This window comes from Chiloscyllium plagiosum, unplaced genomic scaffold, assembly GCF_037043375.1.
Source record: "Chiloscyllium plagiosum isolate Xiang-an unplaced genomic scaffold, Cpla_swu_hap1 HiC_scaffold_19, whole genome shotgun sequence".
Classification (NCBI taxonomy): domain Eukaryota; kingdom Metazoa; phylum Chordata; class Chondrichthyes; order Orectolobiformes; family Hemiscylliidae; genus Chiloscyllium; species Chiloscyllium plagiosum.
Genome location: NW_028270157.1, coordinates 695504 through 712168, shown reverse-complemented (window position 1 = coordinate 712168; position 16665 = coordinate 695504). Strand labels below are relative to the sequence as shown.

Sequence of the window (16665 nt, the reverse complement as noted above, 5' to 3'; positions counted from 1 at the left end):
TAATGATCCAGCAGTTTAACAGTCCTCTGAGTAAAGAATCCCACAGATTCTAAGAGTAAAAATTAATAGACAATAGGAGTTGGCCATTTGGCCCTTCGAGCCAGCACCACCATTCATTATGATCATGGCTGATCATCCACAATCAGTATCCTGTTACTGCCTTATCCCCATAACTTTTGATTCCACTATCTCTAAGAGCTCCATCCTTCTCTTTCTTGAAAGTATCCAGAGACTTGGCCTCCATTTCCTTCTGGGGCAGAGCATTCCATATATCCACCACTCTCTGGGTGAAGAAGTTTTTCCTCAACTCTGTTCTCAATGGCCTATCCCTTATTGTCAAATTGTGTCCTCTGGTTCTGGACTCACCCATCAGCGGAAACATGCTTCCTGCCTCCAGACTGTCCAATCCTTTAATAGTCTTATATGTCTTAATCAGATCCCCTCTTATCCTTCTAAACTCAAGCCCAGTCACTCCAATTTTTCAACAAACGCCATTCCGGGAATTGACCTCGTGAGCCTACGCTGCACTCCCTCAATAGCCAGAATGTCCTTCCTCAAATGTGGAGACCAAAACTGCACACACTACCTCAGGTGCGGTCTCACAGGGGCCCTGTATAGCTGCAGAATGACCTCTCTGCTCCGATATTCAATTCCTCTTGTTATTAAGGCCAGCATGCCATTATCTTCTTTCACTGCCTGCTGTACCTGCATGCTTGCTTTCATTGACTGATGTACAAGAACACCTAGATCTCATTGTACTTCCCCTTTACCTAACTTGACTCTATTTAGGTAGTAATCTGCCTCCTTGTTCTTGCCACCAAAGTGGATAACCACACATTTATCCACATTAAACTGCACCTGCCATGCAACCATCCACTCACCTAACCTGTCCAAGTCACCCTATATTCTCCTAACATCCTCCTCGCATTTCACTCTGCCACCCAGCTTTGTGTCATCAGCAAATTTGTTAATATTAATTTTATCCATATAATTAACGTATATTGTAAACAGCTGCGGTCCCAGCACCGAACCTTGTGGTATCCCACTGGTCACCGCCTGCCATTCCGAAAGGAATCCGTTTATCACTACTCTTTGCAGTTTTCAATCCAAGTCAGTATTTTACCCCCAGTACCATGTGCCCTAAATTTGCTCACTAATCTCCTATGTGGGATTTTATAAAGGCTTTCTGAAAGTCCAGGTACACTACATCCACTGGCTCTAACTTGTCCATCTTCAGAGTTATATCCTCAAAAAATTCCAGAAGATTAGTCCAGCATGATTTCCCCTTTGTAAATCCATTCTGGCTCTGACCTATCCTATTCCTGCTACCCAAATGAGTAATAATTTTATGTTTTATAATTGACTCCAGCATCTTTTCCACCATTGAGGTCAGGCTAACCAGTCTTTAATTCCCTGTCTTCTCTCTCTCTCTCTCCCTCCCTTCTTGAAAAGTGAGACAACATTAGCCACAGGAACCATTCCTGAATCTATAGAACATTTGAAAATGATTGCCAATGCATCCACAATTTCTGAGCCACCTCCTTAAGTATCTTGGGATGCAGACCCAGGGTCCCAGGTAGTTAGCAGCCTGTCCTTACAGTCTATCCAACACCATTTCCTGCCTAATCTAAATTCCCTTCAATTCATCCATTACTTTAGGTCCTTCAGCCACTATTACATCTGTCTTCCTCAGTGAAGACAGATCCAAAGTACCTATTCAACTCTTCTGCCATTTCCTTGTTCCTCATAATAAATTTGCCCGTTTCTGTCTTCAAGGCCCAATTTTAGTCTTAACCTTTTTTTTTCTTTTCACATATCTAAATAAAGCTTTTACTATCCTCCTTTATATTTTTGGCCAGTTTGCCGTCGTACCTCATTTATCCTCCGCGTACTGCCTTTTTAGTTATCCTCTGTTGCTCTTTAAATGTTTCCCACTTCTCCGGCTTCCCTTATACTTCTTCTCTTTCATCTTTATCCAGTCTTTAACTTCCCTCGTCAGCCACAGCCACCCCTGCCTCCCCTTAGGATCTTTCTTCCTCTTTGGAATGAACTGATCCTGCACCTTCTGCATAATACCCAGAAATACCTGCCATTGATCTTCCAGTGCCATCCCTGCTAGGGTACTGAACCATTGAACTTTGGCCAGCTCCTCCCTCATAGCTCCATAGTTCCTTTTGTTCAACTGCAATACTGACACTTCCAATTGTCCCTTCTCCATTTCAAATTGCAGATTAAAACTTATCATATTATGGTCACTACCTCCTCATGGTTCCTTTACTTCCAAGTTCGTTGTACAACACCAGATCCAGGATTGCCTTTTCCCTGGTAGGCTCCAGTACAAGCTGTTCTAAGAATCTGTGTCGGAGGCACTCGGCAAACTCCCTTTCTGGGGGTCCAGTACCATCCTGATTCTCCCAGTCCACCTGCATGTTAAAATCCCCTACAACAACTGTAGTAATACCAGCCTGAAGAACTGGAAGCAAATCTGAGATAGCCACCCTGGAAGTCCTGCTTTTCAGCCACCTTCTGAGTTCTCTGTTGTCCCGCTGTAGAATGTCACTCCTCTTCTTCCTGATATCATTTGTGCCTACATGCACCACCACTTCTAGGGCTCTTCACCTTCGCCCTTGAGGATTTCCTGCACTCTGTCGGTGACGTCCTGGATCCTGGCACTAGGAAGGCAACACACCATCCTCAAATCCCACCTGTTGCCACAGAAATGCCTTTCAGTCCCTCTCACTATGGAGTCCCCTACTACCGCACACTGCAGGATGTCTGAGTCCTCGGCTCTGCCTCCACGCCAATTTTCGATTAGCAGACCTGTCCTCCTCTCGGACTGGCAGTGTCGTCTGTCTCGACAGTTTCTAAGAGATTCAACCTGTTCACGAGAGGTACTTCCCCTGGGGTCTCTTGTACTTGAATCATCTCTTCCTTCCTTATCATCATCTCCCTTCTTCTCTTTTCTAGTATGCTCAGTGTAATGATCTCACCGAAGGTCCTGTCCAGAAAATTCTTGTTCTCTCAAATGAGCCTGAGGTCTTCTAGTTCTTTCTTCAGTGCTGCAGGTTCCTTCAGAAGCTGAATGTGTACACACTTTCCACAGCTATAGGAGCCAGAGACACCATCAATGTCCCTGACCTCCCACATCATGCACACAGCGCACTGAATCAGCTTGGCAATCATGTCTTCACCTCTTCAACTCTGGCGTAATGTCCTCACTCAGCCTCTTCGCTGAAGACACCTGAGCCAAAGACTTGCACTTTTCTCACCAGACACTTCCCTTGACCCTTTTTGTTTGCTGCGAGTCTGTGTCGGACCTGGGGCCTAGAACAGACCTACTTAAATAGAACTCAATAACTTTTCCAACAGCCTCTGTGCTCCGATCTCACTCTCTGCTGCTTATTCCTCCTTATTTCAGTCTAAAGTGGGGTGACACCTTAATCTGAGATTTTGCCCACTGTCCTAGACTGCCCTACACGGGGAAACAACCTTTGAACGTCTATCCTCTCAAGCCCTAAGAATCTTGTATGCTTCAGTAAGGTCACATCTTCTAAACTTGAATGCGCACAAGGCAGATGTACTCACCCTCTCCTCACAAGACAATCCCCCATACCCAGAATCAACCAAGTGAACCTTCTCTGGACTTGCTCCAGTGCCAATATACCTTCTTTATTAGATAAGGGGACCAAAACTGTTCACAGTGTGAGAGGGTTGATCAGTAAATTTGCAGATGATGCAAAAGTGGGTGGGATGATAAATAGTGAGGATGATAGCCTTAGATTACGAGAGGATCTAGATGGGCTAGTCAGATGGCTGATCATTGGTAAATGAAATTCAATCTGGGCTAGTGTGAGGTGATACACTTGAACAGGACAAACAAGGCAAGGAAATACAAGATGAATGGAAGAATCAGAGAGACCTTGTGTTCATGTCCACCAGTCCCTTAAAGTATCAGGACAATCAGATAAAGTAGTTCAGAAGGCATATGTTAAACTTCCCTTTTTTAGCTGAGGCTCAGAGTTTATGTCAACGTTTCGGGTGTAACTCCTCTTCAGGACTTCAGCCCAAAACGTCGACTTCACCTCTTCCTCCTGATGCTGCCTGGCTTGCTGTGTTCTTCCAGCCTCCTGCCTGTCTACTTTGGATTCCAGCATCTGCAGTGTTTTTGTCTCTTAGAGTTTAAGAGCAAGGAAATTATGCTAGAACTGTATTAAATATTGATGAGGCCACAGTGTGAGTATTATGTGCAGTTCTGGAAGCTACATTATCAGAAGGATGTGATAGCATTGAAGAAGGTACATACGAGTTTTATCAGGCTGTTGCCTGAGCTGGAGAGTTTGTTATGAAGGAAGATTGATAGATTGGGGTTGGTTTCTTTCGAGCAGAGGGGATTGAGGAGAGGCATTCTGAGATGTATTAAATTATAAGGATGTGGATAGTTTAGACAGGAAGAAACCTTTCCCCTTCAGGAGGGATCAATGACCACGACATAGATTAATGATAAGGGACAGAACGTTTACAGGTGAACAGAGGAAAACCGTTTTCTCACAGAAGGTGGTGGGAATCTGGAATTCACTGCCAGGCTCGTTGGCCAATGCAATGTCCAGGATGGCCCCACCTCTAGTTGGACTATCCACATACACTTTCAAAAAACCCTGTTTGTTGCATTTATCATATTCTGTCTCTTGCTGTAAGGGATTCTCAGCCAGTTATGGAAACTTTCAGTCACCACTCTGGCGACTCTGATTTTATGGCACTTTTTCATAATTTGCCTGCATAGTTGTTCCTCAATGTCTCGATGGCTGTTGGAGAGCCTATCAGAGCAATTGTGCCCATCTTATTTTTGAGCTCTGCCCATATTGCATCAGTGGTTCCTTGATGCAATACGAGATCACACATCCTGTTGCTTCCTTTTATTTTCTGGGAACAATCAAACCCATCACTTAAATGGAATCCTATTTTCTCCTTTACCTTTGATTTTCTAAACCTCCATGTATTTGAACCATTCCTCTCCTCCCAACTGCCTCCAATTCGGTTTATAACCCTATCTACAACCCTCATTATGTGATTTGACAGGACTCATCACAGTGTGATTCAGGTGGAGTCTGCTCTGTCAGAGCAACTCCCTCCTTCTCCAGTTCTGATGCCATTGTCCCATTGATTTGAATGCGTTTCTCCAAAACCAGCCTTTGACTTATGCACTTACCTCTTTAATCTTCCTGACTCTGTTCCAGTTAGCTTCTTGCTCATAATCCTGAGATTGTTACCTTTGTGGTTCTGCCTTTTAATTTAATTCCTAGCTGCTCACATTCCCTCTGCATAACTTCTTTCATCTTTTTTTACCTATATTGTTGATAGCTGTATTGGCCATGATTACATTTACATTGCTCTTTTCTTCAACTACTGCCTTTCCAAATGGCTCCCTGTACCATAGTGCTGTGGTCAACTTACTCATCTTCCTTATATCCCCTGCTCTCATCTATACTGGGAACAAGAATCTCAAATCTATCAAACAAGCTCAAGGGCTGAAGCCCCTTCAGCTCTGCCCCCTGGAATCCTCTAATTGCTTCGCTCATTGTCACACCCTCCCAACCCACACCACTGAGTGAATAAGAAGCAGTTAATCTAAAAAGTGTGACTGCCTTTTGGAAGCTCAACATCCATGTACCTCTTCCTGTTCCTACTGTGTCACAGACCTCATTCAGGTCTAACACATCGTCTGGCCCTGCACTTCTATTTACTTGGTTGTTAATTTGATTTTTTAAAATAAGTCCCTTTGTCTTTCAGTTTGTAATCTGTAAATATTCATCCTATCTACCTTTAATCTGAAAGTAACCTATAATTATCAAATTAGTAGCTATGACCTATCAATAAAGTTTGCAGTTTTTCTGTTATGTCAATCTTTGCTCTGTGCTGGGCCACTGATCTTGAGCTTCAGTATATCCTGTTAAAAAGACTTGACAAATTATGAACCATAACATCAAGCAAAAAGACTTCTTGCTCTTTGCTACAAATTCCCATTCTATTTCGAAGTCCCCAGTGATATACTCACTGGAGCTGTATCTCACTTTGGCTATGACCACTCCTTCCAGGCTGTATGAAACTTGCTTGTTAATATTAATTGAACCTAAAAAGTGTAAAGGATGCAAACATTAGTCTTTCTGAGGTCCCAAAAGACCACCTCGCCATAACAAATGATCATGAACTGTGAGAAGATTGTTTGGTTATGGAAGAAAACTTGCTTGTTAAATCTGTATTTTCTCACATGTATTTTTTTTTAAAGTAGACAATATAATTCAATAGTGCAGTTGGTTCTTGCAGTGTCATTGTTTATCATGAAACTGAATGATTCTATTTTTGTAAATCAAATAGTTGCATGGTAATGCAGGACTTAACTACTTCTGATAAAAGATGCATTTTAATGATATTTATATTTAAATCATTTTTAGAAGCACGACATACCTAAACTAATAGAAACTCATTGTAGCTGTGATGGACGATAATGTTTTTGTAGTTCTGTGTTGATCAGGTTTACTTTAATAATGTTAAAACGCATGAGAAATTAACTGAATACTTTGCACTCTTAAAATGTTATATATGCATCTTTACACGGGTTAATTTATTAAATTGCACCCTAGAATTCTTTGTGCATGGTGGTAATATGGAATAAAATGTAATCTTATGGTTTTGAAATAAATTGCTTTAATTATGCAGCGTCTTTGTCGGTTTCAGTGTAGTTCATAACGAACAAAAATAACCCAGTCTACAAAGTGATAAGCTATTTGTTGTTAGATACACATCTTTCTACATTTGTCCTGAAAGTTTTGATTTTTGGAAAATAACGAGGTTGCTAACTCGGGAACCTTTTTTTTGTCTGACAACTTCAGTCACAAGTAATGATGAACCACAGCCAGTGACTCCAGGAAAAATGAGTCTGCGCCAAGGTAGAGAAGCATTACATCCTCAAACTAAAGAAATAGTCCATTCATCGCTTAGTCCTGGAACTGGCAGCAATCACGGTAAGAATGGCTGACTATATTTATGCTGTTAAACAGTGCATGCATTGGTGTACAATTGACTATTAAGCTCTTTACCAAATTCTGCTATTTATACATGAAGGGTATCTCAGCAAATATTGTTATGATTCAATGTGCTTCAAAGGATTGTCATTATTGAGTTCATCATTTTGTTCTCCCAGGGAATTTGTCATTGGAGAGGTGTAATCTTTGTATCACAAAAAGACAATTTTTATGTTCTCTGTTTGACTGTTCTATTAATTGTCTCTTATTTTGGTGCAGAAATAGTTTTGAAATGATTCTCCTTTAAATATAAAATCTTAGTGCAATATATTATATGCCTGAGGAAATTTGGCTCGTGTTTCTAGCATTCCAACAATGGCAACAGCTTAAAAGCATTTAATTGCACAGAAAGCAATTTGAGGTTCGGGGCCAGAAAAGGTTTCAAATAAATGCAAGTTCTTTTCAAGGTCTTTGTGGGGTGTGTGCACTTTGCCACCTGGAATACAGGAGTCTTTTTTGTTTTTTTTAAAAGAAAAGAGCATTATGTGTTATAAGCAGGAAAAGTAAGACTGATCGCACATACACAGAAATGCTAAAATTTTGAAATTTGAATTTTATTTTAAAGTTTTAACAATTTTACAGATATCATACTCTGTAGGAGCAATGGAATAATGATGGAAGTTGAGAAAAAAATTGGTGCTGTCTGTAAATTTGCATTGATTTACTAAGGTCAGGTTAGACGTTGTGGAGCACAAAAACTGAATTTGTTCTCTCTTAAAAACAAGAAGAGTTTTTGTAGTTTTTAAAATTGAGTGTTCTTGTTCAGATAAGGTACATTATTTCTGCAGGGAAATGGCTTAACTTCATGAATTAAGTGTTTATGGATTTATGCAGGTAGATAGATCAGTATAGAAACTGGAGCAATTTCCTTCATTTGAGATATTGAAAATTGGTTGAAATCTTTTCAAGACCACGCTTTTTACATGATCTTTTCATACATTGTTGACATAGTTTGACTTGAATTGTTGAATTGAGCCTGAGAAGTATAAATTGTGACTCTGTCTGCCATGGTCTGATTTGTATGTTCTAAATTAGCTACTTAGTATTTTACAATTGTACACTCTTATTTTAATTAAGTTCCTTCTGCGAATTTCAGAGGATTGAAACACGGAATGCTTCAGTCACAAGATCGAATGAAACTTCTGATCTTCGTCATGCAAATCTTTATTACTCTAGTATTTTTGTTTTAATCACCAGTTTTTCAGATTTTATATTGGGTATGACTATGTTTTTGTAATCTGGGGGTGCTACAGATGCAGTGGCATTTGTTGCAGTGATTTTAAGATGAGCAGTTCCACATAGAAGTGAAGTACTATGGATGTTAGAGGCCTGAAATAGAAAGTGCTGGAGCAACTTGACTGACAGCAAATGTGGAGAGAGAAACAGAGTTGACATTTTCAAATCTGTTATGACTGTTCTTACGAAGTGTACCTACTGAATACAAGGTATAGTTTATCTGAGCTGAAAATGTGTTGCTGGAAAAGCGCAGCAGGTCAGGCAGCATCCAAGGAGCAGGAGAATCGACGTTTTGGGCATGAGCCCTTCAGGAATGAGGGAAGTATGCCAAGCAGGCTAAGATAAAAGGTAGGGAGGAGGGGCGTTGGAAATGCGATAGGTAGAAGGAGGTTAAGGTGAGGGTGATAGGCTGGAGTGGGGGTGGGGGGCGGAGAGGTCAGGAAGAAGATTGCAGGTTAGGAAGGTGGTGCTGAGTTCGAGGGTTGGGACTGAGACAAGGTGGGGGGAGGGGAAATGAGGAAACTGGAGAAATCTGCATTCATCCCTTGTGGTCGGATGGTTCCGAGGCGGAAGATAAGGTGCTCTTCCTCCAGCTGTCGTGTTGCTATGGTCTGGCGATGGAGGAGTCCAAGCACCTGCATGTCCTTAGTGGAGTAGGAGGGGGAGTTGAAGTGTTGAGCCACGGGGTGGTTGGGTTGGTTGGTCCGGATGTCCCAGAGGTATTCTCTGAAACGTTCTGCAAGTAGGCGGCCTGTCTCCCCATTATAGAGGAGGCCACATTGGGTGCAGCGGATGCAGTAAATGATGTGTGTGGAGGTGCAGGTGAATTTGTGGCCGATATGGAAGGATCCCTTGGGGCCTTGGAGGGAAGTAAGGGGGGGGTGTGGGCGCAAGTTTTGCATTTCTTGCGGTTGCAGGGGAAGGTGCCAGGAGTAGAGATTGGGTTGGTGGGGGATGTGGACCTGACGGCGTCACGGAGGGAATGGTCTTTTCGGAATGCTGATAGGGGAGGGGAGGGAAATATATCCCTGGTGGTGGGGTCCATTTGGAGGTGGCGGAAATGACGACGGATGATACGATGTATATGGAAGTTGGTGGGGTGGTAGGTGAGGACCAGTGGGGTTCTGTCCTGGTGGCGATTGAAGGGGCGGGACTCAAGGGCGGAGGAGCGGGAAGTGGAGGAGATGCGGTGGAGAGCATCATCGACCTCGTCTGGGGGAAAATTGCGGTCTTTGAAGAAGGAGGCCATCTGGGTTGTTCGGTATTGGAACTGGTCCTCCTGGGAGCAGATGCGGCGGAGACGGAGGAATTGGGAAGATGGGATGGCGTTTTTACAAGGGTAGGGTGGGAGGAGGTGTAGTCTCGGTAGCTGTGGGAGTCGGTCGGTTTATAGTAAATGGTCCGTGTTGATTTGGTCGCCCGAGATAGAAATGGAGAGGTCTAGGAAGGGAATGGAGGAATCTGAGACAGTCCAGGTAAATTTGAGGTCGGGGTGGAAGGTGTTGGTAAAGTGGATGAACTGTTCAACCTCCTCGTGGGAGCAAGAGGCAGCGCCGATACAGTCATCGATGTAGCGGAGGAAAAGGTGGGGGGTGGTGCCAATGTAGCTGCGGAAGATGGGCTGTTCCACATATCCTACAAAGAGGCAGGCATAGCTGGGGCCCATGCGGGTGCCCATGGCTACTCCTTTGATTTGGAGGAAGTGGGAGGGTTGGAAAGAGAAGTTGTTCAGCGTGAGGACCAGTTCAGTCAGTCGATGGAGGGTGTCAGTATATCTGAGTCCAGAAATACTTAAATTACATGCTATTAGTAATTCTTCGTACAAGATCCTTTATGGATAATCAAACGAAGATAAAATTCAAATTTGAAAACGATGTGGCTAAGTTTGCAGGTATTTCTTATTCAGCCTGTTCAGATGTATTATGACACACCTCTGGAACAGTTGAGACTTTAATTTCTGTCTAGATGTAGGGACATTACCACTGCGCCATAAGAGTCCATGAACTTGGATTGAAACAAAGTTACTTGCATATGTATGAGGTACAGTTTAGCTTAAGTAAATAGGTAATTTGATAAACAATGTTAAACCACTGAAGAACTAATTTAAAAACTCTCAACTGAGTTGAATCGAGCAGTAAACATTCCTCCGGAAACCAGTGAAGTTAAAGATTGGATCAGATTTTAAAAAAGGCCACAATGCTGTCAAAGAGTAGTAAGCTTAACATACAGGGAATTATTAGAGATCAGTAAACCATATCCAAGAAACTCTGGTTCGAAACAACTGTGCTCACCTTAAACAACGGTAATTAAAAGGAATCAGGGTAGAGTTGCCTGGACAGGACTGGACGAGGAGTTTAGCAGAAAAGACAGTTAAGAAACCGATATTTAAGAAAATAATTCATGACTCACAGCCAAGATATATTGCAGTGAGGAAGAAGGCTGCTAGAAAGGAGATACATGAACCATGGTTAAACAAGGAAGTTAAAACACAGCATAAAAACCCAAAGAACTGTTGATGCTGTAAATCAGAAAGAAAAACAGAAATTGCTAGAAAAGCTCAACAGGGATGGTAGCATCTGTGAAGAGAAATCAGAGTGAATGTTTCGGGTCAGTCGCCCTTCTTCAAAACTTCCAGCTCATTGCTCCTGTGACAGCTGTTCAAATGCGCTTCGTTACCGTATGCCAATCTTCTACATTGCCACCATAGTTTTGCATGCTATTTCTGTCCAAATAATCGTCTAATGCCTTCTTGAATGTCTCAATTGAACCTGCTTCCACCTCATTTCTCGACACTGCATTCCAGACCTTAACGACTTGCTGCATTCAAAAGTTGCTTCTTTTGCACTTTGCTTTAAATTTATGCCCCTATATTCTTGATCCTTTAACAAGCCGGAACAGCTTCTCCCTGTCTACTTTATCCAGCTCACTCATGATTTTTGAAGTTCCTTATCAAATTTCCTCTAAACCACCTCTCTGCAGGGTGAACATCTTGAGTCTATCCTCATAACTGAAGTTTCTCATTCCTGGATTCGTTCATGTCAGTCATATCTGCACTCACTCTGATATATTCACAACTTTCCTGTACTGTGGCATCTACAACTATAACAGTCCTCCAGTTGAGGTCAAACAAGTGTCGAACATGAGTTCAACATCACTTCCTTGTTCTTGCACTTTGTGCCCCAAGGACACTGTATGCTTTATTAAGACCGTAAGACATAGGAACAGAAATTTGGCCATTCAGCCCATCGAGTCTGCTCTGCCATTCAATCATGGCTGATACATTTCTCAATCCCATTCTCCTGCTTCTCCCCTTAACCCTTAATCCTCTTTATAGTCAAGAACCTATATATCTCCATCTTAAATATATTTAAGGACCTGGCCTCCACAGCCTTCTGTGGCAATGAATCCCATAGATTCACCATTCTCTGGCAGAAGAAGTTTCTCTTTATTTCTGTTCTAAAAGGTCTACCCTTTACTCTCAGGCTATGCCCTCAGGTCCTAGTCTCTCCTACCAATGGAAACATCTTCCCAACATCCACTCTGTCCAGGCTGTTCAGTATTCTGAATCTATCAATTCGATCCCCCTTCATCCTCCATCGAATATAGACCCAGAATCCTCAAACGCTCCTCATATGTTAAGCTTTTCATTCCTGAGACCACTCTTGTGAACCTCATCTTGACTCACTCCAGGACCTCATACATTCTTACTGAGATATGCGGCCCAAAGCTGCGCACAGTACTCGAAATGTGGTCTGACCAGAGCCTTTTAGAGGCTCAGAAGTACGTCCCTGCTTTTATATTTAAGTCCCCTCAAAATAAATGCCATCATTGCAGTTGTCTTCGTAGCTATTGACTCAACCTGCAATTTTGCCTTGAGAGAATCCTGGGCTAGAACTCCCAACTCTCTTTGCGCTTCAGATTTCTGAATTTTCTCCCCATTTGCAAAATAGACCATGCTTCTATTCTTCCTACCAAAGTGCATGACCTCATACATGACCAAATTGTACTCCATCTGCCATTTCTTTGCCCACTCTCCAAACCTGTCCAAATCCTTCTGCAGCTTCTCCGCCTCCTCAATGCTACCTGTCCCTCTACCCATCTTTGTATCATGTGCAAACCTAGCCAGAATACCCTCACTTCCATCATCTAGATCAATAATGTATAAAGTGAAAAGTTGTAGTCCCAACACTGACCCTTGCGGAACACCACTTGTCGCTGGCTGCCATCCTGTGAAAGACCCTTTTATCCCCATTTTCTGCTTTCTGCCAGATAGCCAAGCTTCTATCCATGCTAGCACGTTGCCTCTGACACCATGGGCAGTAGCCTTCTGTGCAGCATCTTGTCAAAGGCCTTCTGGAAGTCCCAGTAGATAACATCCATTGGCTCATCTTGGTCTAACTTGCTCGTTACTTGCTGAAAGAAATCTAACAGATTTGTCAGGCATGACCTCCCCTTAATGAAACCATACTGACTTTGCTCTATTTTACCATACACTTCTAAGTATTTAGAAATCTCATCCTTCACAATGGATTCCAAGATGGCTAATCGGTCTGTAATTTTCTGTCTTTTGCTGTATTCCCTTTTTAAACAGAGATGTCACATTAGTAATTTTCCAGTCCTCTGGGACCCCCCTGATTCTAGTGATTCCTGAAAGATCACCACTAATGCTTCCGCTATTTGTTCAGCTATCTCATTTTAGAACTCTAGTGTGTAGTCCATCTGGTCCAGGTATTTTATCCAGGTGATTAACTGCTCTTTTTATTTGTCCTACCCTCTCCAATTATGCACATACACAGGAGATGATGCATTGTGGGAAGCCTAATAAGGGAAGGATTTACACAGTGGATGTTAGGTCCCTAGGGAGTAGTGAGGTCCTTGATGTATAAGTCCATATATCACTGAAGATGTCAACACGTTAGATAAGGTGGTGAAGAAGGCATTTGGGATGCTCAGGGAGTAGAATATAGGACTAAGGAAGCCTTATTGTAACTTTGTAGAGTATTAGTTAGGTCACACATGGAATATTGTGTGCAGTTCTGGTCGTGACACTATTGGAAGGATGTGATTACAGTGGGAAGGGTGCAGAAGAGATTCAGCAGGATGTTGCTTGGCATGGAAAGTCTCAGTTCTGAGGAGAAACTGGATAGGTTGGTTTTATTTTCCTTGAAACAGTGGAGGCTGATGGCGGTTCTGATTGAGGTTTACAAAATATAGAAAATCATATAAAACCTCAGACTCATGTCAACCAGGGCTGCATCATTGCCCCAACACTGTTCTTGATCTTTGAGGAGAAAGTGAGGTCTGCAGATGCTGGAGATCAGAGATGGAAATGTGTTGCTGGAAAAGCGCAGCAGGTCAGGCAGCATCTCGGGAACAGGAGAATCGACGTTTTGGGCATTAGCCCTTCTTCAGGAATGAGGACAGTTTGTCCAGCAGGCTAAGATAAAAGGTAGGGAGGAGGGACTTGGGGGAGGGGCGTCGGAAATGTGATAGGTGGAAAGAGGTCAAGGTGAGGGTGATAGGTCAGACTGGGGTGGGGGCGGAGAGGTCGGGAAGAAGATTGCAGGTTAGGAAGGCGGTGCTGAATTTGATGGATTTGACTGAGACAGGCTGGGGGGAGGGGAAATGAGAAAACTGGTGAAATCCGAGTTCATCCCTTGTGGTTGGAGGGTTCCTAGCCGGAAGATGAGGCGTTCTTCCTCCAACCGTCGTTTTGCTGTGGTCTGACGATGGAGGAGTCCAAAGACCTGCATATCCTTGGTGGAGTGGGAGGGGGAATTGAAATGTTGAGCTACAGGGTGGTTGGGTTGGTTGGTCCGGGTGTCCCAGAGGTGTTCTCTGAAACGCTCCGCAAGTAGGCGGCCTGTCTCCCCAATATAGAGGAGGCCACATCGGGTGCAGAGGATGCAATAGATGATATGTGTGGAGGTACAGGTGAATCTGTGGCGGATATGGAAGTTTCCTTTGGGGCCTTGGAGGGAGGTGAGGGGGGAGGTGTGGGCGCAAGTCTTGCACCTCCTGCGGTTGCAGGGGAAGGTGCCGGGAGTGGAGGTTGGGTTGGTGGGGGGTGTGGATCTGACGAGGGAGTCACGGAGGGAGTGGTCTTTACGGAATGCTGATAGGGGAGGGGAGGGAAATATATCCTTGGTGGTGGGGTCCGTTTGGAGGTGGCGGAAATGACGGCGGATGATGTGCTGTACATGGAGACTGGTGGGGTGGTAGGTGAGGACCAGTGGGGTTCTGTCCTGGGATGAACTCGGATTTCACCAGTTTTCTCATTTCCCCTCCCCCCAGCCTGTCTCAGTCAAATCCATCAAATTCAGCACCGCCTCCCTAACCTGCAATCTTCTTCCCGACCTCTCCGCCCCCACCCCAGTCTGACCTATCACCCTCACCTTGACCTCTTTCCACCTATCACATTTCCGACGCCCCTCCCCCAAGTCCCTCCTCCCTATCTTTTATCTTAGCCTGCTGGACAAACTGTCCTCATTCCTGAAGAAGGGCTAATGCCCGAAACGTCGATTCTCCTGTTCCCTAGATGCTGCCTGACCTGCTGCGCTTTTCCAGCAACACATTTCCATCACTGTTCTTGATCTACCTTGCTGCAATGCTTCACTTCACTGCCGACAAGCTCCCTGCTGGAGTGGAGCTAACCTACAGAACCAGCGCAAAATTATTCAAGGCAAAAGTGAGGACTGCAAATGCTTTAGATTAGAGTCAAGATTAGAGTGACGCTGGAAATGCACAGCAGGTCAGGCAGCATCCGAGGAACAGGAGATTCAACGTTTCCGGCAGGAGCCCTTCATCAGGAATGACGACGGGCTCTTCCCCGAAATGTCAATTTTCCTGCTCCTCCAATGCTGCCTGACCTGCTGTGCATTTCCAGCACCACTATAATCTTGACGCAAAATTATTCAACCTCTGCTGCCTTAAATCAAAAACGAAAGCCACCCCAGTCAGTGTCATTGAGCTGCAGTACACAGATGATATTTGCATATCTGCAAACTCAGAGGATGAACTGTGTCAGCACCTTATAAGAGGTAAAAACAATGACTGCAGATGCTGGAAACCAGATTCTGGATTAGTGGTTCTGGAAGAGCACAGCAGTTCAGGCAGCATCCGAGGAGCAGTAAAATCAGCATTTCGGGCAAAAGCCCTTCAGGAATAAAGGCAGAGAGCCTGAAGGGTGGAGAGATAAGCTAGAAGAGGGTAGGGGTGGGGAGAAAGTAGCATAGAGTACAATAGGTGAGTGGGGGAGGGGATGAAGGTGACAGGTCAAGGAGGAGGGTGGAGTGGATAGGTGGAAAAGAAGATAGGCAGGTAGGACAAGTCATGGGGACAGTGCTGAACTGGACGTTTTGAACTAGGGTGAGATGGGGGAAGGGGAAATGAGGAAACTGTTAAAGTCCACATTGATGCCCTGGGGTTGAAGTGTTCTGAGGCGGAAGATGAGGCGTTCTTCCTCCAGGCGTCTGGTGGTGAGGGAGCGGCAGTGAAGGAGGCCCAGGACCTCCATGTCCTCAGCAGAGTGGGAGGGGGAGTTGAAATGTTGGGCCACAGGGCGGTGTGGCTGATTGGTGCAGGTGTCCCGGAGGTGTTCCCTAAAGCGCTCTGCTACGAGGCGTGCAATCTCCCCAATGTAGAGGAGACCGGATCTGGAGCAGCGGATACAATAAATGATATTGGTGGATGTGCAGGTAAAACTTTGGATGTGGAAGGGTCCTTTCGGGCCTTGGATGGAGGTGAGGGAGGAGGTATGGGTGGAGGTTTTGCAGTTCCTGCGGTGGCAGGGGAAGGTGCCAGGATGGGAGGGTGGGTTGAAGGGGGCGTGGACCTGACCAGGTAGTCACAGAGGGAATGGTCTTTGCGGAAGGCGGAAAGGGGTGGGGAGGGAAATGTATCCCTGGTGGTGGGGTCTTTTTGGAGGTATGTAAGAGTGTGGGTTTTGCTCTGAACATCTGCAAGATGATGGTCTTCAATCAACCTGGCCCAGCTTTGTTAAGTGAAACCCTGATCATCAAGGTCCATGTGGAGGCCTCAGAGAATGTTGACCACTTCCAATACCTCAGGAATCTTCTGTTAGTGAAAGCAGTAATTGATGCAGAGATCCAACATTCCCTCAGGTCTTTGGCTGCTTGAAGAAAAGGTTGCTCCAGTATAACAACATCACATCTGACACCAAACTCATGGTATATAGAGCTGTGGTGCACCCTGCCCTCCTATGTGGCTCTGAGACATGGACTGTCTACAGCAAACACCTCAAGGCACAAGAGCAGTCCCACCAACGTTGTCGGCATGAGATCCTGCACATCTGTTGGGAAGAAAGAGGCACCAACACCAGTCGGCTCGA

General features: G+C 44.3%; 1 protein-coding gene across 11 annotated transcripts in view; it reads left to right on the top strand.

Moving 5' to 3' along the window:
* osbpl8 (oxysterol binding protein-like 8) overlaps nt 1-16665 on the top strand; it is a 432009-nt gene that overhangs the window by 139778 nt on the left and 275566 nt on the right. For all 11 annotated transcript variants that reach the window (XM_043708784.2, XM_087996947.1, XM_043708789.2 and 8 more), the window contains one exon: nt 6888-7019. In XM_043708784.2, the coding sequence (XP_043564719.1) occupies nt 6888-7019 (132 nt within the window). The remainder of the gene's footprint in view (nt 1-6887; nt 7020-16665) is intronic.